Here is a 23,911-nt window from a genome sequence, read left to right as displayed (position 1 = left end):
TAGGAATGACTTCTGGCAGTGATCTGGGGACCATATAAGATGCTGAGAATCGAACCCGGGTCGGCCGCATGCAAGACAAACGCTCTACCTACTGTACTATGGCTCTGGTCCCCCGACAGAGATTTTTAAAGAACACAAAATATGGAGATATTAAGATATACTCTTTTCTTGTTCCTTCAAAAATATTATTAAATCACTAGGAATTACAAAGCTATTCATGATTAGGTATCAGGTATACAATGTTCCAACACTATTCCCTTCACCAACGTCCACTTCTTTCCACCATGTTCCCAGTTTTCCTCCCACCTCTATATGGCTGTTTTTGTCTTCAATTTTCCCCCCTTTTAGATACTGGTTTACAATATTGTACTGATAGGATATCATGCATGTCACTTTATACCTCCTTTCAGCATCTGTTCCAGAGTGAGCATTTTCTTCTGTCATTCTCATTGTGGTCCCTTCCCTGCCCTATCCCCCTTCCCCCCAGAGTTGTAAATTTCTTACTAAGGACCAGTTTTCCTGCATTTTTTTCCATTACTGTCTATGCCTCTGGACTTCAGTTATTACCCTACTACATTTCTTTATATCCCACATGTGAGTTAGATTTCACTGTCTGTTCCTCTTCCTCAGACTCATTTCAATCAGCATGATACTCTCCAGATCCATGCACGTAGCAGCAAATTGCATGGCTCCCTCTTTTCTTAAGGGTGATTACTATTACATTGTGTATACAGAAAGCATTTACAGTTTATCCAGTCATCTGTTCTTGAGCACTTGCGTTGTTCCAGATTTTGACTCCTGTGAATGAACACAATGAACACAGGAGTTGAGCATAGGCATTCAGATGTCTTTCCTGCTTTCTGTTTTTGAGACTTCGTGGCATATTCCTAGGCCCTTGTGGTACATTTGCTGGGTTTTATGGAGGCTCAGTTCCTGGGGTTGGCTTGTTTGTTTTCCTAATGACTGTCCATATTGCCTTCCAAAATGCTGGACCAATTGACATTGCTACCAGCAGTGACGTATCCTCTCCTCCCCCTCCCACACATCCACAATCACACAGCCCTGTCTCTGTGGTGTGATGTAACATTTTATGGTTGTTTCAATTTGTATTTCCTTGATAATTATGACGTAGTGGAGCATTTCTTCATGTATCTTTTTGCCACTGTATCTCTTCTTTGAGGAAGTTTCTACTCATCTCTTCTTTCCATTTTTTGATGCAGTTTGATGTTTATCTAACTAGAATATATACCCTTTATCAGAAGAGTGGTGGGCGAAGAGTTTCTCCCAGTCTGTGGACTGACTCTGTCCTGATTATCATTTCCTTTGAGGTGCTGAAGTTTCTCACGTTAATGTAGTCCCATTTCTTTATCTCTGCGTCCACTTGCCTGGTCGGTGACACTTTATCCTTAAGATACCTTTAGCTTCATCGTGATGCAGAGTTCTACCTGTGTTTTCCTCTATGTACTTTATGAATTCAGGTTTGCTATAAAGGTCTTTAATCGATTTTGATTTGACCTTTGAAGAAAATATTAGAAGGAAATCTGTGTTCATTTTTTTCTTGCATGTGGCTAACCATACATATTGAAAACTACTTATTGTTCCGCTTGATTTTGTTGTTGTTTTTGTTGTTTTTGTTCCTTTATTGAAGAACTTACCATATACACTAGAGTGTCTCTCTGGATTTTTGGCATTTTTTTATTTTTATTTTTTTGCGGGGGGTATGGGAGCACTGTCACATCTAGCAATGCTCAGATGTTATGCCTGGCTCTGTACCCAAGAATTACTCCTGGCTGTTCCCCGGGGTCCATTTGAATGCTGGATATCAAAGCCAGGTCAGCTTCATGCAAGGTAAATGCCCAACCCATTGTACTATCAATCTGGACCTGGATATTCAATTGTATTTTTGATCTGAGTTTCTGTGTTTATTTCAGTATCATGCTGTTTTAATTACTATCACATTATAGTACAGTTCAAAGTTGAGGAAAGTGATGCTTCCCATCTTCTTTCTCCTGAGGATTTCTTTGGCTATTTTTTCTTCTTCTGATCCACCTTTCTCTTAAAGCAATCCTGATCGTGTGTCTTGGAAGAAAAAAATCTACTTTCATTCCCTGCAACCATTCCTTGGATAAGCTTTCACTCAGGACCTTAGGGGTTGCCTTGCACCTACAAACTTTTAATGTTTTTATACTTGGCACTGTAGCACTGTCATAGCACTGTCATCCCATTGTTCATTGATTTGATCATGGGCACCAGTAACGTCTCCATTGTGAGATTTCTTGTTACTGTTTTTGGCATATTGGATACATCATGGGGAGCTTGTCAGGCTCTGCTGGGGCAAGTTACTCTCAGTAGCTTGCCGGGCTCTCCGAGAGGGACAGAGGAATCAAACTCGGGTCAGCAGCGTGCAAGGCAAATGCCTTACCCGCTGTGCTATTGCTCCGGTCCGCTCTCATTCTACTTTTGGGCATTATGGTTATATTGCGTTAATTCTTGATGCTTATTTATCTTCTGCCAAATTGTTATTTTTCTTATTATTTAAATTCATTCATCTTATCTTTTGCTAATTTCTTACTTAGGTGAATATGTGTGACTTTTGTTCTACTTGTTTAACTCTATTACACATTTTGGGGGTTCTTCATTTTTCAAGTAGACAGCCTCTTACATACAAATTCTGTTACACTATGGATGATTATTAATTGTAGTTTTTTGACAAAGTATTTTTTTGATGGATAATTCTTAGAAAACAAAGTTTTATTCCCTTTGGTTGATGGTATGTGTTCTTTTCTGTTATTAATTCAATAAGTAATTAATGTATAGCTCATTTTATTTTGTTTTGCTTCAATCATGCATTAATTCCTATGTAATTATCAATCACTTAGTTAACTACTGAGGAATAGGACTTGTGTATTGGAGGAGAGTGTAAATATTGGCATCATACAGTAATTTCTATTTGGATGTTGTCTTGAGAATTTAATTTAAGAAACATTTTTTTCCTAATATGCTGGTTTCACACATGAAATACAACAACCCATTTTTAAGTTACAAACTCTTTGTATTCCATATACAACGTGTTTTTTAAATATATTTAGATGTTTACATTTCTTTTTTTCTTTAAATTTTTATTGAATCACCATGTGGAAAGTTACAAAGTTCTCAGGTTTATGTCTCAGTTATACAATATTCAAACACCCATCCCTTCACCAGTGCCCATATTCTACCACCAAAAACCCCAGTGTACCCCCCGCCCCATGCCCCACCCCCAACTGTATAACTGATGAATTTCACTTCATTTTCTCTTTACTTTGATTACGTTCCATATTTCAACACAGAACTCACTATTGTTGTTGGAGTTTCCCCCCAAGAAATATAGCCCTACTACCAAGGAAGCATTTGATAATTAGTTTTCCATTGCTGAGAATGAAGAGATATGTAGCCCCACTGCTCCAAGTACATAACTCTTTTTTTTCCTTTTATAGACAATTATAGATTTCTGTATAAAATCCAGGGAAAATTCTGCCAGAAATTGCATAGCCCAGCTCACAGTCCCAGTGCATTGCTGTAAGAAGTCTCTGGAATCAAAGTCTTTAGGCACAGAAGGTCCGTTTCACTCTCAGCAGCTCCGAATTTATCTGGGCCGAAGGCGTGCCGGTTACACCCACTTCCCATGATTCCCTAGGAGCCCCAAGTGTAAAAATCGTATATCTCTGGGTTAGGAGTCTTAGAAGATGGCTCCTGCCATGTGGATGCTGTTGCCGCTGCCATTTTCCATGCAGGGAGACAGGGTGGGGAGGAACGATCCACCCCCAGGCAGCACGGAGTTGTAGCCCAATTCACAGTCCCAGTGCATTGCTATTAGAAGCTGCACTGGATGTCCAAATGTGTTAGGTCTCTGGAATCAAAGTCTTTAAGTGCAGAGGGTCTAGATGTTTACATTTCTTAATTTAGGTAACAGTCTTTCTTTATATACCCTGATCCAAAATGAGGAAGAGATTTGGGTGTACTAATTTTCAATTGCTGGATAACAGATTTCTGCAGATTGAACACCATGAATAGTATCCATGATAGTTTTTAGGTCAGCGGTCCAATTTTCTTAGTGGGGGGTCTCCAGGTATGTAGCAACAATATGATATCGATGAGTTTAAACTCTCCTTAGATGCTTCAGAATAATTCACTTTCAAGGTCATTCAAGTTATCGATAGAAGTAACTCCTTGTGTTTATAAGATTGAAGTCTTCCTGTCATTTTTGACTTCAGGGCAGGGCTATGCACAGGACACTTACTCACCGGGCATTGCACATGACTTCAACAACTTTCAAAGTGATCAATGGTTTATTAGTCCTGCAAGCTCTTCGCTTTGCTTCCCTCTGACTTTCTCTTCTGCTATTAGCTAGAGAAAAATTCCCTGATTGAAAGATCTCATGTGACTAGGTTAGACCAAGCTGATTAATCCTAGAAGTTAATAATTAGTAATCATAATGACATCTGCAAAATCGCTTTGTCATGTAACCAAAACTAAGAGTAACAACAGAGGGCCAGAGTGATAGTACAACTGGTAGCACAATTGCCTTGCATGTGGCCAACCTGCTTTCGATCCCCAGCATCTCATATGGTCCCCCAAGCACCGCCAGGAATGATTCCTGAGTGCAGAGTCAGGAGCAACCCCTGAGTATCGCCGGGTGTGACCCAAAGAACAACAACAATGACAAAAAAAAGTAATGAGAAAATCATTGCACCAAGCAGAGATCATGTTTGTTTGTTTGTTTGTTTTTTGGTTTTTGGGTCACACCTGGCAATGCACAGGGGTTACTCCTGGCTCTGCACTCAGGAATTACTCCTGGCGGTGCTCAGGGGACCATATGGGATGCTGGGATTTGAACCCGGGTCGGCCACGTGCAAGGCAAACGCCCTACCCGCTATGCTATCACTCCAGCCCCCCAAGCAGAGATCATGGAACATACCTTACAAGTCTGCCTTCCACAGTAGAATTGACTTTTTCTTTCTTTCAGTAACTTCTTCCCAGTCTTCACAATTTATCTAGTTATCCACCAGCCATGTCTCTTCCTGGGACTCTTGACTCTAGATCTCTTTATTTCAAGCCAAATATCACCGCATGGGTTTCCCCTGTATTGACGGATAGTTTTATGAAACTGGTGCAATGGAAGACTGAGGATTGAAGCAAGTTGGTTTTTACCATGCTTGTTCACTTTTTTTTTAGACTTGATCACTGCATAATTTGGGACTATGGTTGTTTTTCTAGATATTCTTAATTACTTTTCTTATGTGAATTAAGGTGGAACAAGAAACCTTTTTTAAATCTTGTCCTAAGTATTTAAAGCTTCAATATTTATTAATTTTGAAGTCTACCAAGATAAATACATACTAAGTACATTGTTAAAAGAGAATATGAGGGCTGAAGAGATATTTCAATGGGCTCAATGGACCTTTGATACAGGAAACTGGGTTCAACTATGCAGTTATGTGCAAACACTTGCCAATCAACAAGCCTTGTCTTTCAGCACTGTCAGGAGCACTGTCTGGGGGAAGAAGCTGGGAGGAGACCTAGAGCACCATTGAGTGTGTTCTCTAAATAATAACCACAACAAAACAAACTAAAATTGGATTAAAGAGTAATTTAAATATTAGATGTGAGAATAGTGTAACTTCCCTGACTTAAAACAATACTAGAAGCTGACTGTCAAAAGAGGCTAGCATCTCTTGTAAGAAAAAAAATATTCACAACTTCAAAAAAAACAAAGTTTTCATTTTTGTAGGCTCCAGAAATTTGTAGCTCTCATTGTTTATAGCGACAGATAAGAGGATGTATATTATACCTAAATATTGCATGCATGACATTTGAATTATGACAGTATTCATTAAAATCATTATTAAAATCACTCAAGAGAATAGTGCATAATTATATTCATTAAAAATATATAAACTACCAGATTAAGTTTTGAGTTGAAATATTTGAGTATGTGTTTAAAGCTCTCTTATGAGATTGCTTGCATTGCTTCTCAGATTTATTGGGGATATTATTTTCTTCTGCCATACAAAACTGTTAGCTTTTTGTGAGGAAACACATTGTTTTATTTATCTTTCTCCTGCCTCTCGGTCTAGCATAACAGTTATGTGTAGAAGGGGCATGCCAAATGTTGGTGCAATTAATTGATACACACATATGCATACATAGGTAATACTTGCCTAGAAAATGTTTATGCAAGCAGCTTTAAATAGTGCTATAAAAAGATTAAGCAACATTAACGGTAACAGGCCAATCACATAGTCCCCATACTGCTAGTAGGAGATAAAATACAACAAAAAGAAGGCACTAATGAGTTAGGATGGTGCCTTACTAAGCGTGTAATTAATGTTATTAAGAAACATTGCAGTTGCATATTAAAATTCCGTTAACTAAGCAGCCCTTCAGCATCAGTACATTTGTTCCTTGGTTGCTGGTTCTATTTTCCCTTTTTTTCCTGATTGGCATCTTCATGCAATCTTTTTCTAAAAAATGAGATAATGGGATGTGATCAGCCTTCTTGGTTTAGCTAAAGTGCTGACATGACAGTTCTGGCAACTTGACAGGTTAAGTGAATAAAATGGATGTCTTGTCTCACCATTTACTTGAAAAAACGTTTTTAACTATAGTTTCCCATCATCATCCCTATACTTACAACCTTCCCACACCAAATATAAGAACTCTAGTTGCCCTAAATTAGAATCTGTAGTGGATTATTTTCTCTGAACTCTTCTCTTGCTAGTGAAAAATAAGATTAAATTTTAAAAGAATAATATCACCATCTTTAGCCATTAGTTTAAGTTAATTATATTCTCTTGTGAATTTACAATCCCTTTAAAATAAGATTTTATTATTTTAGTCTCCATGTTCTCAGGAAAGCAAATACAAAAGGAAAGTTACTATTGGCATTAGAATAATATGTAAAAATGTGAATTACAAATCATAATTTATTTAAAATATTGACATTTTTATGAAGTATCAGTTTATAGTTTTCAGAGAATTTGAGAGTAAAAGAAAGTTTGTATGCTGGACTTCAGGTTGGTTTCCTATAATACCAAATTTCTTGTACTACTTGCATTCCTATACTTAAGAATGAAAAGGAACCTGCTTTGTAATTTGAAATATAAAAACATTTTACACAATCTAAGATATGTCACATTGTTACATTTAGGCAATTCACTTTTTTTCAGTGTAGACAGATTTTGTACATTTAGAAGATTAAATTGAGTTTGCTAAATCCTGTGAGACAACTTGCATATAAATATACATGGTTTTACTAATGTAATCCTTGAATTTAACAGACCTTGTTTGTCAACGATAGTCAAGGAGTCAGGTCAAGATATGTGGTATTTTGATATAATCCAACAATCTCATATCTTCTGTATAATGCTTATGTTCCTCCTGTGTATAAAATAAGTCCTTTGCCATTCTTCTTACCCAATTCATCTGAAAAGAACAACCCTGTGGCATTCTCTCACTCACTTGCTTAGTTCCTTTAGAAGATTAAACCGAGTGTGCTAGTCTCAATTTCTTTCTTTCTCTCTCTTTCCCTCTCTCTCTCTCTCCCTCATCTCCCTCTTCATAATCTCTCTCACCCCCCTCTTTTCTCTCTGCTTTCCCCAACAGTTGAAGCCGACTGACTTATTACACTAATAGAGGTCAGACTCCTTGTATTAGAACACTTATTTAAACATATTGTCTCATTCTTTGTTGGGTCCAGGAGGTGGGTGGAGTGCATGAGACTGAGATCAGGGTTTACTTTGGACGCACTGCTGGTGATGCTTGGTGGACCATACACAGTGCCAGTGATCTAGCTGGGGTCAGCGGCAAACAAGTCAAACACCTAAGACTCAGCAAGATTTCTCCAATTCTATTATATCATTCTTGATTGTTGGCATGAAAGTTTCTCTGGTGGGTAGTGAGTTCCAAAACATAGAGAAAAAACTTAGTGTCCCAGACCCTGACTGGAGATACAAGCAGTAAAAGATTGTTTAAACATCACTGAATTTAACATTATAAATCAAACTAACAACCACCATCCAGCTTCATGTTTAGCACAAATGTATTGCTGTGGTCATCCAGTAATGTGTTACTTTAAAAATTAAGTTAAGGGTGGTGGGAGAGAAATTAAGTTAAGGTACGAATTAAAGTGGCTATGTGCATACATCTGTTTCTATGCACATAAAATCCCAAAATGCATTAATTTTGAACCAAATACGTTCCTTTTGTTTATAGATATTCTAGCCACTTGATAGTTTTTGTTTGTTTGTTTTTTACAGTGATCCTTTCTAGTCACTGTCACTGTCATCCCCTTGCTCATCGATTTGCTCTAGGGGACACCAGTAACTTCTCCATTGTGAGATTCGTTACTGTTTTTGGCATGCCATGGGCAGCTTGCCCGGCTCTCCGAGAGGGGCAGAGGAATTGAACCCAGTTCAGCCACGTACAAGGCAAATGCCCTACCCACTGCACTATCTCTCCAGCCCATTCTTTCTAGTGAGCCTTATATTTTATGTGGCATGACTTTAGCCAATTGACCACAGTCTTGAGTTCTCAGCCAACAGTACATTGCTGCTTTGATCTATGATACAGAAGGCCATCTGGTTGTCCTTGAAAGATGGATATTGGGATCAATCCTAGGACTTGCAAGAAAGTGCAAATCCTAGGATTGATGCACCCTTAACCCTGTGCTTCATTCTTCCCCCGACAAACTGATTTGAACTGCCGTCAGAGGACATGAGTATTTTGTGTTGTTTTGTGTGTCAGACATATCATCCACCGTTAATACCTTTGGCCCTCCTTGAAATTGCTTTCAAAATGCACATTAATTTAGAAATCCACTTACTGCTTCATAATGTATATGCCTAACTTTGCTTCCTAATTAGTATTTCCAGTCAAATTTTGAGTAATCATGAGTTAATTTTAGAGCTTAGATATAATAAGAACCTTCAAATTTAATCTGCCCACAAACAACTATTCTTTAACAATGGTTAAATATATGGAGAGCTGCATATTGTGACACATCTTCTCTATATAGAAATGAGATTAAATTTACATATTTCAGCAGGGAAGAAGAGTATAATGCAAAGCCTAACTAAATGAAGACTCTGATATTGTGATTCATTGTGATCGTCTTATTGTCTTTGACCATTTACTTTCTCTCTGTATACAATCATTGATCTACTTTGTATTTGTCCTTTATGTATTTTGTGATATATGTATATACATATTGAACATTGTAATATAATAAATATATTAATTTTGTTTTATTCATGATAAAAGAGAACTCAACTTAATGTTGAATAAGTGTTTTTAGTATCATTTAGAAGTACAGTGCGGAATGGGAAAGAAAATTTATCATACCCCTAGAATAATTATTTCCAAGAAGTATGATCAAATGAAACAGGACCATTTGAATCATTTATATTCTTTGGAAATAGTGACATAAATATAATGAAATTAAATCAGCTTCACATAAATGATTTTTTAACTGATATATTCATAAATTATGATTTCTACTAAATAAATAAATTTATTTCTCCCTCGGAATTGAATTATGTCAATAAGTGCCACATGTTTTGTGATGTCATGCATATTTTCCAATATTTTAATGAATATTTTTGAGATCAAATAGTCAAAAAGTAAAAGTTTTATATTAATTAAATAGGTTGAAAGAATAATTTATCAGTTAGAAACCAACGTGTTTATTTTTAATTTAAGTACATTTTATCTTTATCCTTTTTTTTTTTTTTTGGTTTTTGGGTCACACCCGGCAATGCACAGGGGTTACTCCTGACTCATGCACTCAGGAATTACTCCTGGCGGTGCTCAGGGAACCATATGGGATGCTCGGAATCAAACTCGGGTCAGCCATGTGCAAGGCAAAAGCCGTACCCGCTGTGCTCACTGTGCTATTGCTCCAGCCCCCTCTTCTCCTTTTCAATACTGCATTATAATGAAATAACATGTTACTATCTTGATTTTCTTAGTTGGGTATGTCAAAAATAGACTTTTTTTGCTAAAACTTTTAGAATCTATTTTTAGTTAATGCTTATGCTTTTCTAAATCACCTTTGTTGATCTGGGATGATATTTTTTTATGCAAGTCAATAACTCACAAATGTTCAGTTGGATGCAGGGGTTATTCTCTATATCAGAGCATATAAAAACCAGTTAGAAGACATTTTAACAATGTATTTATTCTTCTAACTGTAGTACTCTAACACTGTCATCCCATTGTTCATCAATTTGCTGGCGCGGACACCAGTAATGTCTCCATTTTGAGACTTACTTTGGCACATTTGATATGACAAAAATAGTAACAACTCTCTTCTATCTAAATACTTAAAATAGTGAGTCATTTTCACTGGCCAAAGTATGTTATATCCTTCACATATTATGAAATGGAAAGAGATTTATCTGTTTTAGTCCAAAAGGTTCATGCATTTTAAAAAGATTTAGTAACAGTTAAAAAATTCTATTACATGCCTTTTATTTAGTGTAAACTATTTGGGGGCTATTTCCAGAGCAAATAAAAATGCTATTTTGATGCAAAATGTCAGGCAGCTTTCCATCCCAGTAAGATCTTGTAACTGAAGTAATATACACTTAAAGGAACTAATAGAGTATCAAAATGATGCAAACCAGGAAAAGTACTTTAAAGTGTAATTAACATGAGAAAATTGCAAGTGTTAGATAATTTATCTAGTTTAAATGCCTTTGCTAAAGTCGTGCAAAGGATCATAGATAGCAAAATAATCACAAGAGCAAATACATACATAAAGTTATTTATATAAATACATATGTGACCCCAAATCTGACTGAAAGTAGCCTGGTCTGCTATAATGATGAGGCTAGTTTGGGGAAATGTGAGTGTCATATTGCTAAAATCTTAGGCTAGGTGATGGGCGCCAAATGCTACACTGAGGAAAATAATTTGCAAATATTGTTAAATAAGCCTGGCAAGCTACCCGTGGCGTATTCAATATGCCAAAAACAGTAACAACAATTCTCACAATGGAGAGGTTACTGGTGCCCGCTTGAGCAAACTGATGAACAATAATGGTTAAAAAACTGAAGGGTTTTGAGTATGGAATGCTTTGAAGTAAGTATGCCTTAGAAAGAGTATACTTACAGGTAAGTTTAGAAGATCAGAGTTTTTATGCTATTTTTATAATAAACTCTACTTTTGTGGAAAGACATGTAATGATTTTAACTATATAATGTATCACTGAGCTGGAGCGATAGCACAGCGGTAGGGCATTCACCTTTCACGAGGCCGACCCATGTTGATTCCTCCGCCCCTCTCGGAGAGCCCGGCAAGCTACCGAGAGTATCTCTCCCGCATGGCAGAGCCTGGCAAGCTACCCCTGGCGTATTGGATGTGCCAAAAATAGTAACAAATAAGTCTCACAATGAGAGACGTTACTGGTGCCCGATCGAACAAATCGATGAGCAACGGGATGACAGTGACAGTAATGTAGCACTGAAAATCATAGCATGTAATTCTTACTGTCTTTGGGGGATAAGGTAAAGCAACTTCTCAGTTCAACAGAGTGTGCTTTGAAGTGAACAAAATTAATGTAGCTCCTCAGTGTGTAAAGGGCTCAGCTATGGCCGTAGTTGGACCAGAAGTCAATCAGATCTGTCTTCAGTCCATTGCTTTTATCTTTAGAAACCTCTACCTTTTATAAGACTCAGTTGACTGAGTGGTCTTTGCACCCCAATAACTAGAGTAAAGACACTGTGCTCTAGCCATTGGGGTGCAAACACAAATTCTTTAAATATTGAATGATAGTGTGCCTGCCCATAGTTTAAACACACTCTCCAGCACTTAATACATACTTAATTTATGTTAATTATTGTTGCTGTTGTGTTAGGCAGTTTGTGATTTAGCAAGTCTTAACACAAAAGTGTGCTTTTCAAATATGCCTATAGAATATATTATACTTGAAATCCCAAAATAGTTTAATAGCAACACTGTTATTTTCAACTGGAATCGGATACAGATCCCGAGTGTGCATTAATATGGCATAAGTCGCTGGTTCTTATGTCCCGAGAGCGGCTGCGTGTGCCTGCAGCCTCTGTCACACGGAGGCACCTGCTGCCTCTATCTCCATGTTCATGCCTGCCATAAAAAGTCACAATTTCCTGTAAAAGCAACCCTGAACACGATGTGATTAACCTTTTGAGCTCCCCAACCCCTCATCTCCAAGCTCACCTCGCCTGGCCTGTGTGTCCGACTCCCATTCAGCTCTCTGATTTCCATATCAGCAGCCCGCTCTCAATGGCAGGCATTTGCATAACAGAGCTAGAGTGTGACTTTGATTGAAGTCAGCTTGGGCTGATGCAGTATCAAAGCACCATTTAGCAGAAATCAAATCTAATTTACTGCACGCTATATTTAAATTCTGAAAAACACACTTTCAAGTTAACAGAAGCAGACCTCTCATCTAAATTGACCTCATGATAGGTGAGTCTGCCTCTCTAAAAATAATCACACGGGGCGTTTCTTACACAGCTATTGTTTTCAACTTCAGGAGCCAGTCAATGCTGAGCTTTGCCACCCGTCTACTTTAGCTCATTTCTTGTTATCCCTGAAAGAATAATGCATCGTCAGTTAATACATTAAGCAGGTAGAGTGGTAAATCAGAGTTGCAAAACAGGCGTCTAATGTTTTCACCAATTAAACGGGACATTCATGTGTTTCAGAGTTTTCTAAGAAATATGTAAGAGAATTCTTTTCTATATCCAGAAATATTGTGGAGTTTAAAACTCAATCCCTTTAATTTATACTGGGTTTATATGTGCATTTGGAATGGCCATCTTGAGCACCTACTCATTTTTTTTTATATTTAATGAGACTCATAGAAAATCCATGTAATGTACAGCACCCTTGTGTTATGCTACTGATAAAATATCCCCTTTGCCTAACCCACCATCCTCCAAGCGGTTTTTTCAAACCATTTCTGCCACCTGGCAGAAATACTAAAACTGTGGAGTGTTATCAGAAGAATTATTGATGCAGTTTTTCATTTTAAAACCTTAAAAATAAATTCTTTCAGCTGATATCCCTTCACAGAAGATTGCAATATAGATCATGGGCAGAAAGAGTCCACAGAAGTAAAAGTGATTGATGCGATTCGTTTTGGTGTTCCAACTTGTGGTGACACTCCATAGGATATACATTTTCTGAGTCTTGAATACTCTTAAAATCTTTTCTTCTTTATTAAAGTCTTTAAAAATGGTTGCTTCTTTTTAAATTAAAAACTGCTAATGCAATTCCTATTTCTGCCACATCTATGTGGCTTAAGTTCTGATGATTATTGCTATTTGGCACATTAGGTACCCTGTGTCTGGGTGCTAACTTGGAGTAAAATTATGTCACATGAAATGATATTTCATAGCATAAATTGTATGAGTACTGATGGTATCTTATTACTGGTCTTGGAAATATTTGAAATTAACTAGTAACTCAAATTATAATTTCCTGGTTCTTTTAAGTCATATTATAAATTTTACACAGGGATATAGCAATGTTTCTTTGTCCTTTAAAGAACATTGATGAAATCTGTTTAGTTGCTTCATTTTATTATCATCATTTTGGTGGTGGGGGGACACCAGTGCTACTCAGAACTTAGTCCTGACTCAGTGCTCAAGGATCATACCTGTCAGGCTCAGGGGACCATCGTTGAATAAGTTATCCAACTGGGGTCTCTCATATGCAAGGCTGGCACCCTACTTGCTTTACTATCAGTTCAGCCTTAGGTACTTCTTTACAGCATTTCTCAGTTGAATGTTATGCCCAAACCAGCTAGTGTATCCCAACATTCTTTCTTTATCTTTAAATGATAACATTTTAAAAATGCAAGTCGTATTCTATCCTTTGTGCACAAATACCTTTGAATAGCTCATAGCTTTTCCGGCAAAATTAATGGGCTTAATTAATTAATTAATTAGTCTTACCTATACCACTTCTGTCTCAGATTGTATTTTAAAAATTACTTACCCTTCTTGTGTTATATCTTATTTAAAAGGTCTTTCCCTTCAGCGGTATTTCTCTCTGTGTAAAGAACTTGATTTGTCCATCTATTGAACTCTTCATGCAGTGAATTCAACTTGACCATAAAACAACTCACGTGTAACAATCACGTGACATCCTTCCCCTCACTTCTCTATCAGTCAGTGCCATTTGTTGTTGTTCTGTTGTTTCTTTCTTTCTTCCCAGTGACTTTAACATCTTTGTACTATTATATAAATTATCTTCTGCTAGTTTTTTTAATTTTTTGGGGGGTGATTAGACTATATTTACTTGAAAATCTCTAACATAAGATATGAATGATTTTTGGCTCTCTATCCCCTGTACCAAGCAGGATGCCTTATAGTTTGTTGGCCAATCAATACATTTTAAATAAACAAATGGATGAATTATATATATTTTAGAAAAAGATGGATACATGTGATTATTTGCCAATTCCTATTTGGCGGATTATGTTTTAGCAGCTGTGCTAAAATTATAGGATTCCAAAAACATTTCATGAAATTATTTATATGCAAAGAAGTGTTTGAAGGCTTGAAAATCAAATTCAAGAAAGTCTGTAGTTTTATTTTAAATACAGATTTTAATTTTGCCAAAATAAATTTTGATTTGATTGAAGTATGAAAAAAAAACTCAAAATGTTTTCATTATTTTTGTTTGATAGTGTATATTATGATTTACTCACATGGATTCTTTTGTTGTTCACTTTATTGTTTTTAATTGATTTTTTAAGTTTTTTGACAATATTATGGCACATTGGGGGGTGGCTTTTCACATTGATATATGAATAATATTATTCCTATCATCAGGTGTACAGTGCAATCTCAACACCAAAAACACCCTTCTACTCATCCTTCTTACACTTCTCCTTTTTCCCTCTGGTAACCAACACAATTTACACTGAGTTAGGTGTATATTAATTTTTATTTTTCCTGTTCCTTTGCTTTAATTATTCAAAATATGCATATAAGTGAGGCTATCCTTTAACAGGGTCTCCCCCCTGTCTTTTTTTTTTTTTACTTATTTCACTGAGCACATTTATTTCAAGATCTATCCGCTTTCTTCTTCCTTCCCAAGGAAATAATTGCATATTTTTGAAGTGATATAATAATATTCTCTTGAGCATATAAACTATGGCTTCTCTATCCAGACAACTATTGATGAATATATAGGTTGACTCCACTTTATTTTTCTTTTAAATAGTGGTAGAAATATTCTTTCAAATTCGTTTTTCTAATACACTTTTGGTGTATTCCTAGTAGTGAAACTGACGGATCATGTGGTCATTCTCTCTCTCCCTTTCTTTCTTTCTTTCTTTCTTTCTTTCTTTCTTTCTTTCTTTCTTTCTTTCTTTCTTTCTTTCTTTCTTTCTTTCTTTCTTTCTTTCCTTCCTTCTTTCTTTCCTTCTTTCTTTCTTTCTTTCTTTCCTTCCTTCTTTCTTTCCTTCTTTCTTTCTCTCTTTCTCTCTCCCTTTCTCTCTTTCTCTCTCTCTTTCTCTCTTTCTTTATCTCTTTCTCTCTTTCTTTTCTTTCTTTCTTTCTTTCTTTCTTTCTTTCTTTCTTTCTTTCTTTCTTTCTTTCTTTCTTTCTTTCTTTCTTTCTTTCTTTCTTTCTCCTTCTCTCTTTCTTTCTCCTTCTCTCTTTCTTTCTTTCTTTCTTTCTTTCTTTCTTTCTTTCTTTCTTTCTTTCTTTCTTTCTTTCTTTCTTTCTTTCTTTCTTTCTTTCTTTCTTTCTTTCTTCCTACCCTCCTTTCTTCCATCTTCCCTCCCTTCCTTCCTCCCTCCCTTCCTTCCTCCCTTCCTTTATTTCTTTATTGGTTGCAGGGTTGAAGGAAACTCCATACCATTGTCCATTGAGGGAAAAAAAATTACATTCCTACCAGCAGTTTACCAGACTTTGTTTTTCTCCACATTTCTTGCCAAAACTGGATATCTCTGCTATTTTTGAAATAGGCACTCTCACTGGTATCACATGATATCTCATTGTGGTTCCAGTTTGCGTTTTCTCACAAAAAAGATGTTAAATGTTTTTTTTTCCATGTGTGTGCTATCATCAGAGGAGTATTCAAATACTTTGCCCATATTTTGATTTGGTTGTTTTTTCTTATATTGATTTGTTATGTAAGTTGTTCATCTGATTTTGATATTAGGACCTTGTTGATTACATGACATGTGAATATTACCAACTGTCAGTTTGTTCCTATGTAAACTTATTTGAATGTGGTCTCATTTACTGCTTTTACTTTGGTTTCTCACATCACAGAATTTGAATCTACAAAAACCTCTCTAATGTTAAGGTTCCTAAGTATAAATATGTATTCTTATTCTTCATATTTTATTGTTTAGGTAGGTCTGATACCCATGTTTAAAATGCATTTTTAAGGATTTTTTTATGTATGGCATTAACTAATGACCTACTGTTTAATTTTTCTTTTGCACCTGGCTATCAGGTTTTCCGAACTTCATTTTTTTGAGAAATAGTTATTTCCTCTTAAAGAGTACATAAAAAAAAGAGACTTATATGCATTTGTAACACTAAATTTTTCATAATTGGCTATGTGAAACCAATTTAGTTTTTTATGTTTCAAAGTAGTATCAAGGGATGCAAGCTAAATTGCTCAGCTCTCTTTACTCAATTTTCTTTTTGGTACTGAAATTTTCATTCACATGATTACTTTAAAAAAAGAGGCCATGGGTATGGCTCAAATTTCAGAACACATGCTTTGCATGTATAAGACTAAATTTAATTACTGGCACCACGTGGTTCCTTGAGCTATAACAAGTGTACCCCGACACATTGCCAGGGTACCCCTAGTTGCCTCTAGACCAACTATCATTGTTTAGTTATATATCATTATATATAATAGTGAGCTCAATAGATAATATAAAAAGATTACTAGATTATTTTAAAAGTAATTAATTATATTAATCATTATATATTTCTCTGAATGTATAATTTTTTAGTACTTTATAGATGATGAGAACCAACTGAATGTCATTTTGGTACAAATAGCTGATGGCTTCAAACACTCCTGAAATATTGACATTGCAGTGTTGTAAGAGTGTTTCTTAAAGTAATTTTGTGACTTTGACTTAAACTATCATTATTATTAGAAAACATGGGACAAAAATCAATATATCTGCTGATTCGGTGGAATTGGGTAGAAATAACAAGATTGTAAAAGCTAGTAATCTCCTGAAAGCTCAAGGCAACATAAACTACATTCTGTTCAAATAGATACATAAATCTGGGTTTTCTATCCTGTTACAGAGCCTTCTGTTATCTATAGTTACAGAAAAAAAATTTCCCTTAGCAGATTTATTCGTTCTGTTCCTAGGGTATATGTTGAATGTGTTGAGCTAAGAGGCAATATAATAAAACACCCCAAAATAAGTCACTGCAAATCTCAGTGAGTGGTATATATTTTTTAATATACTGCTGCTGTTTCAAGCATTATTTAGAGGCTAAGGCTTTGGCTCTGTGTTTGAAGTAATCTATGTTTTCTCTTGGGTCTGCACTTAAGTTTCTTTTTTGAAAGGTTTCTGGGTGAAACCTTAATGAACTTAATGAACATTGTTTACTCTTAGAATCCTTTGGAATTCTTTGTATGATTTCACATGTACAGCAGGTTAAATTATTGAAATCAAGGTATAGGTTTTCCTGAATTAGATTTGTAGTGTAAACAACCAGTTAATGTGGAATTGCAAGAATAGAAAAGTTATAGAATAGACATGCTGTTTTTCTCTTTAACAGCAGTGGGATTTAATAAAGAAGATACCTTTGAGAAATCTCCCAGTTGTTCTTTTGTTCTCTCCCCGCCCTCTCTCTCTCATATTAAACCCTGCCTTAAATATGATGCTCCTTAACACTATTTTATTATTTTCTTTTTACTGGAATTATGAATAGTTTCCATTTTCTTAACATACACCATTTTGGTACTCTTTTAAGCATCCTTCCTATTTATTTAACTAGCCCTATTCTGATCCCCATCCATTTTACATTCATTAAGGGTTAAATCTTCTCCAAATTTTGTTTCATATCTATCCTTCTTTTTCGCTTCTGAATGTATTCTTAAATTCTTAAATACCTCCAACCACAGTATAATCTGCATACCAAATGTGTCTTTGCTTTTTGTACTATGCTTAGTATAAAACTTGCTGAAAATGTGTTCATTTCTCTCCTGCAATGTATGTTATCTTTTCTCATTGTGTCTATTATAGTCACTGCATAAACTAATTTGTGGTAATCAAACTACAAAGTAAGCCCTCTTTCTAATTTCTTACCACATATGTTATATGTACTATCATTTAAATATACTATTTCCTCCGTCTCTCTTGGAGAGCCCAGCAAGCTATCAAGAGTATCCTGCCCGTACAAGCTGCCCTGACAAGCCTGACAAGCTACCCGTGGTGTACTTGATATGCCAAAAATAGTAACAAGTGATGGTCCTCATTCTCCTGACCCTGAAAGAGCCCCTAGTATGCCATCAGGCTACACTAGTACACAACAAGGACACATGGAGATGTTACTGGTACCCACTCAAGCAAATCGATGAGATGAACAACGGGATGACAGTGATTCGGTGATCATTTAAAAAAACTGTTCCACTGTACACTTCTGTCACTGAACTTGCCACAGTCTCAGACAACTGCTGCATATTTTTTGTTTGTTTGTTGCGACAACATCCTGTTTTGTGTTTTCTGCTAGACTATGAATTCCTTTATACTTATGAGACAAAGGCATTTTACCTCTCTATCTTTAATCTGTGGTGGTTTGCTCGCAGAAACCGTTAGTCTAATGTTTGTTTTTCTAAATGAAATGAATTAAACAGATCCATACATTATATTATTAGTTCTCTTTCTTTGCTGGGGGCTGAGGGGTGGGGATACGCCTATCAATGCCCCAGGACTGTTCTCAGCTCTATGCTTGAGGGTTGATCCTTGTAGTGGCTGGGGAACCATGTGGTGCCAAGGACCAACTCAGCACGCAAAGCACCAGTTTGTTGTGATGATGAACTGTCTCTCTGGCCCTCTGAGTTCTCTCTTGTTCTCTTCAGTTCTTCAATATTTTCAACCTTTTAACTCTAGATAAAATTACCTTGACAGTAGAGATCTTATTTTATGACTTCTGGTATTACGATACTTACTACAAAGTGCCAAAAATACTACAAAAATAAGGAATATTTGTTAGGTGACAGATGTCTGTCCAAGGGAGTCATTCTTTTCTATGCTTATCTATTAAAACTCAAATTGGGAGACTAATTTTTGGTGAAATATGCTTGAAAATCATGAGAAATTTATTTTCCTATGCAAGATATGAACTGGGAATCACATGAGCTATGAAATTCTGCTGCATAGCATTTCAATTTTGTTTCTAAAAGTTTTTATTTGGTAGACTAGTCTATGCCCCCTTCTCTGTTGTCAGTTGAGAAACATAAAAAATAATTAGAAATTTTAGCCTCTCTATGCTCCTGAGCAATCCAACTAATATAGATGCTGCCTTTAATATATATATATATATATATATTTTTGTCACTGGCTGATATTTACTCACTTTCTTTGCTTTTTGAATTATAGCTCCTCCACAATTTGTGGTTAGGCCAAGAGATCAGATTGTTGCTCAAGGTCGAACAGTGACATTTCCTTGTGAAACCAAAGGAAACCCACAGCCTGCTGTGTTTTGGCAGAAAGAAGGTAGCCAGGTGAGTATAAGTCTGGCCCATTTTGCTGAAATATTTTAACTCATTTCATATTCAGGTATCGCTCTTAATTTATATGGATGTTGGTATTTACCATACTAAATTGGTGTATTTTAAAGGATGTCTTAAAACAACAATCTTTGTTTTTCAGTGTTAATTTTCTAAATGCCATAGCAGGTTGAAGATATATCACTCACTGAGGTGAGCACAAGCTTAGTATGTTCAAGGCCTGGGCTTGATCTCCAGGACTGTAGCGGTCCCGCGTCCCCCAGGTATCACAAAAAGTGATCCTATAAACTGTCACTGTCATCCCGTTGCTCATCGATTTGTTCGAGCGGGCACCAGTAATGTCTCTCATTGAGAGACTTATTGTTACTGTTTTTGGCATATCCAATACGGACAGGTAGCTTGCCAGGCTCTGCCGCGTGGGCTAGATACTCTCAGTAGCTTTCTGGACTCTCCGAGAGGGGCGAAGGAATCAAACAGGGGTCGGTGGCGTGAAAGGCAAATGCCCAACCGCTGTGCTATCGCTCCAGCCTGATCCTAAAAATACGAAGCAAAAATTAGCCCCTGACAAGGCCAGGTGTGACCACAAACAAACCAAAAGTAATGAAAAGTGGAAAGGTCTGGCACTGAACATAGAGCATAATGAAGAAAGGAGTTCTAAAGTTTAATAATAAAAAAAAAAAAACTCTAGCTATTGAAAGTCCCTGAAAAGACACATAATGATGATTTCTTACATTAAGCCTCATTTGGATAAATAAGCAAGTTAACACATATAAAGTACAGAGAAAAGTTTTGATAAAACAGTGAAAAAGAAAATCCATTATGAATTGGCCTGGAAATAAATTTCAATTTCCTCTATAGATCACTGTATCACTGTCATCCCATTGCTCATCGATTTGCTGGAGCAGGCACCAGTAATATCTCCATTGTGAGACTTGTTACTGATTTTGGCATATCAAATACGCCACGTGTAGTTTGCCAGGCTCTGCCATGCGGATGAGATACTCTCGGTAGCTTACTCTCAAGAGGGGCGGAGAAATCGGACCTGGGTCAGCAGTGTGCAAGGCAAATGCCCTACCCGCTGTGCTATCGCTCTAGTCCTTCCTCTATAGATATATAGTCTTAATAACTCATCAAATTAAGCTTCCTTCCATTTATGTGTAAGTTTTCTCCTGGGTTCCTTCCTAGTAGAAATAGAAAGAAATTAATATGTTTTGTAAGAGAAATAACCTACGTGTTTCTGATCTTTGCTGTGCCCTGTTTTGATTTCTCGGCATGTCTCTGGTAAGTTTCGCTTCTCAGACTCTGCTGAAAGTCAATAGATTTATGATTTTTCTCATTAGTATGATCTCAATCTTGGAAAAGCATGATCTCTAGGCTCTGAAGCAATGAATAGAATTGAGAGCTTCAACTCAATCAGAAATTTGTCTTAAAATGTATCTGTACACCCTTAAGAGACCTCGAGGTTTTCACTTTTTGTTTGTTTTTATTTAGGCTTTCTAGAATATTGTGCGATGAAGTGTTTCATTCTCAGGAATAGACTGCTAGTGTTCTAAGCATCCTCTGTAGTTAAAGTCTGGGAAAAATGTCCTCAGGAATAATGGAAGCAGTGATTTAAAGGCCCAAGATATTTGAAAACTTGACACTCAAAAAGGAAGCTTTTGAAAGCATTAAAAGAAGCTGTTGATTAGAATTTCTTGATTCCTCTCAACACTATTATGACCTGAGTAGAGAGGGGGGACAGGAAATTATTCTCAGTTGTTATGTCTTATTGTCTTGGGTTTCCATTTGCCCTTAGATTACTACAAGTTAGCAGCATAACACAATTTGATTGGCAAACATTCTTTCTTTTCTAAATTACCTTGATTGGATTCATTTGCTCTATTATTTGGAGGCTGGAATGTAGCAATGGAGAAAAAAAATTGAAATGATGGCCAGTTTTGTTCCTGCATCAGAATTATCCCAGGTTTAGTTCCAAAATCATTTTAAAACTGTTTAATAACTAATAAATCTATTTTTATCCATATATTTTCTTCCTATTTTTACTTAATTTTTGCTTTGGGGCGAAATATTCCAAACCCTAAAGTGAATGTAAAGTTGTATAATTTAATTAATTAAGTTCTCCCCACCCCACATACAACTTAAAGAGAGAATTTGAAGTCATTTCAGCCCATATGAATTGTGCAAACTTTATAATGCTATTTAACTTAATTGATGTTAATTTCTTAATATAAGATATGGGAAATAAGAAAATTTTACTATTTGTAAAGAAAACATGACTAAATTAGTTTATAGATAAATGTGCTTTACACATCATGAGGGCCAAGTAAAATGTTATGTCACTGATAATAATTATAAAAGTCTAAAATTTGATTATTTTATATGAAATTCTAAATCTATTCAATGAGTTAATTCTGTCATAATCTGTCCTATTATTTATATTTAGCTCTATCAAATATTAATTTCATGGCCTAAAATAACTTCAAGGAAATATAAGAAACTGCATATAATTATATCATTAACTCAATAAACATGATGCTCAAGCATCACAGGTTAGGTTTTTTTATGGTATTGAAATAAATAAGAAACAAATGGCATTAAGATAAACATTTTATGTTATTTGGAAAATAACATTTAATTCCAGATACTTAATACAATCTTCTGAGTTAGGTATGCATTATTTTAGGGGTGTGTATATATGTGTGTGTGTGTGTGTGTGTGTATGTGTGAGTGAGAGTGTGTGTGTGTGATATTTACTGTTTGTCTTATTTTACGGAGAGTAGGAGTGAGAGAGAGAAAGAGTGTGAACAAAAGAGAGGTGATTGAACAAAGTGCAAGTTTTCAAATCATGAATTAGGATATTAGGAAAAATAAATTGTCTTACTGTCTCCAGTATCCAATTTTTACAGTGATCTATGACTATTCATCTATAGAAAGAGTTAAGAGCTTGGACTTAATGGTCCATATTCCTCAATATGTGCTAATAATGCCAATTAGCACTAATAGAATACCCAGGCACTTCAAGGCAAAAAAAGAGCTTATAGAATCCCAGGGTTTTGCTTGCAATCCATTTTCTTTTGCCTATGTCATACAAGCAGAGAATAAAGATGATGGGTTAACCTCAATCATATGCCATTTCCCATGTCAGCGAATCATTTAGAAGGTGTTCTGATATTACATTGTAGAGGAAGGGATCCCAGAGAGAATTAAGCCCATCTGATGTATTAGTGCTATGTAAATTAGTGTTCTAATGGCTAATTGTAGGAAAGTGCACACTTTGAGTTATTGTATCATTTTTAAGAGCCTTTAAAATTTAGCCCCTTCTCTTTTAGATGGTTTATTTCAGTAATATATTTGGGCATTGCAGGAGAATTAGCAGGTTCTCAAGTTATGGTTCCTATGTATGAAAATGTCTAGTCTTATTCGGTAATACAAATTTTATAAGGGAGAGGGCAATTGCATTTTGAAATTATGTTCCTGACATGCTAGCAAACATTGCTTCTTTTAGAAAGGGTTTAATAACACGGTAATGTTTATGTAAAGTGGGCTTATAGTGTCACACTTGAATCTAATAAAGTGGGCATCCATCATGTTGCAATAAAGAGAAGAGCTTCTAATTAAAGTAGGACATCATTCGCAGGATTAAAGTCATTTAGCGTAATTGAAAAGTGTTAATACCCTATTTTATCCTCTTCCATTGGTATTACTTCAAGGGTAAAAAACATTTTAAGGTGAAAATGTGTCTTATGCCTTTAATTGAATGTTATTACCTCATGATTGTAACGTATTGAAACTGTTTAATTACAAACCTGGAAAATTAATTACTATATCGAGAAACAGATCCCAGAGGGTTATAATGTTCTTTTTTTGTAAGTAAATACAACATAAAAATTGATATGTCCTTATTTACAATCCAACTTGGAAGCATATCTCAATATGATTTATTATACCCAAATCTTTTCCTTAATTGAACAACAGCAAGCCACCATAGGTCATCCAAGTTAATATTACTGCTGTCATAAAATTTTCTTAATTCATATTACATGACTTGTATTTATTATTTGATACAGAATAAAATAAAGCAACTAAAGCACTTTAATTCAAATACAATTATATTGTGAAGTTCTTTAAGTTCATGTACATATTTTAGAAC

At 35.7% G+C, this 23,911-nt stretch overlaps 1 protein-coding gene across 5 annotated transcripts in view; it reads left to right on the top strand.

Annotated features, from left to right (window-relative positions):
• ROBO2 (roundabout guidance receptor 2) overlaps window positions 1–23,911 on the top strand; it is a 630,168-nt gene that overhangs the window by 494,748 nt on the left and 111,509 nt on the right. For all 5 annotated transcript variants that reach the window (XM_055125444.1, XM_055125442.1, XM_055125443.1 and 2 more), the window contains one exon: window positions 19,631–19,755. In XM_055125444.1, the coding sequence (XP_054981419.1) occupies window positions 19,631–19,755 (125 nt within the window). The remainder of the gene's footprint in view (window positions 1–19,630; window positions 19,756–23,911) is intronic.

Source organism: Sorex araneus, chromosome 2, assembly GCF_027595985.1.
Source record: "Sorex araneus isolate mSorAra2 chromosome 2, mSorAra2.pri, whole genome shotgun sequence".
Taxonomy (NCBI): Eukaryota; Metazoa; Chordata; class Mammalia; order Eulipotyphla; family Soricidae; genus Sorex; species Sorex araneus.
The sequence above is the reverse complement of the archived record's forward strand: the minus strand, read 5'-3'. Positions and strand labels throughout refer to the sequence as shown.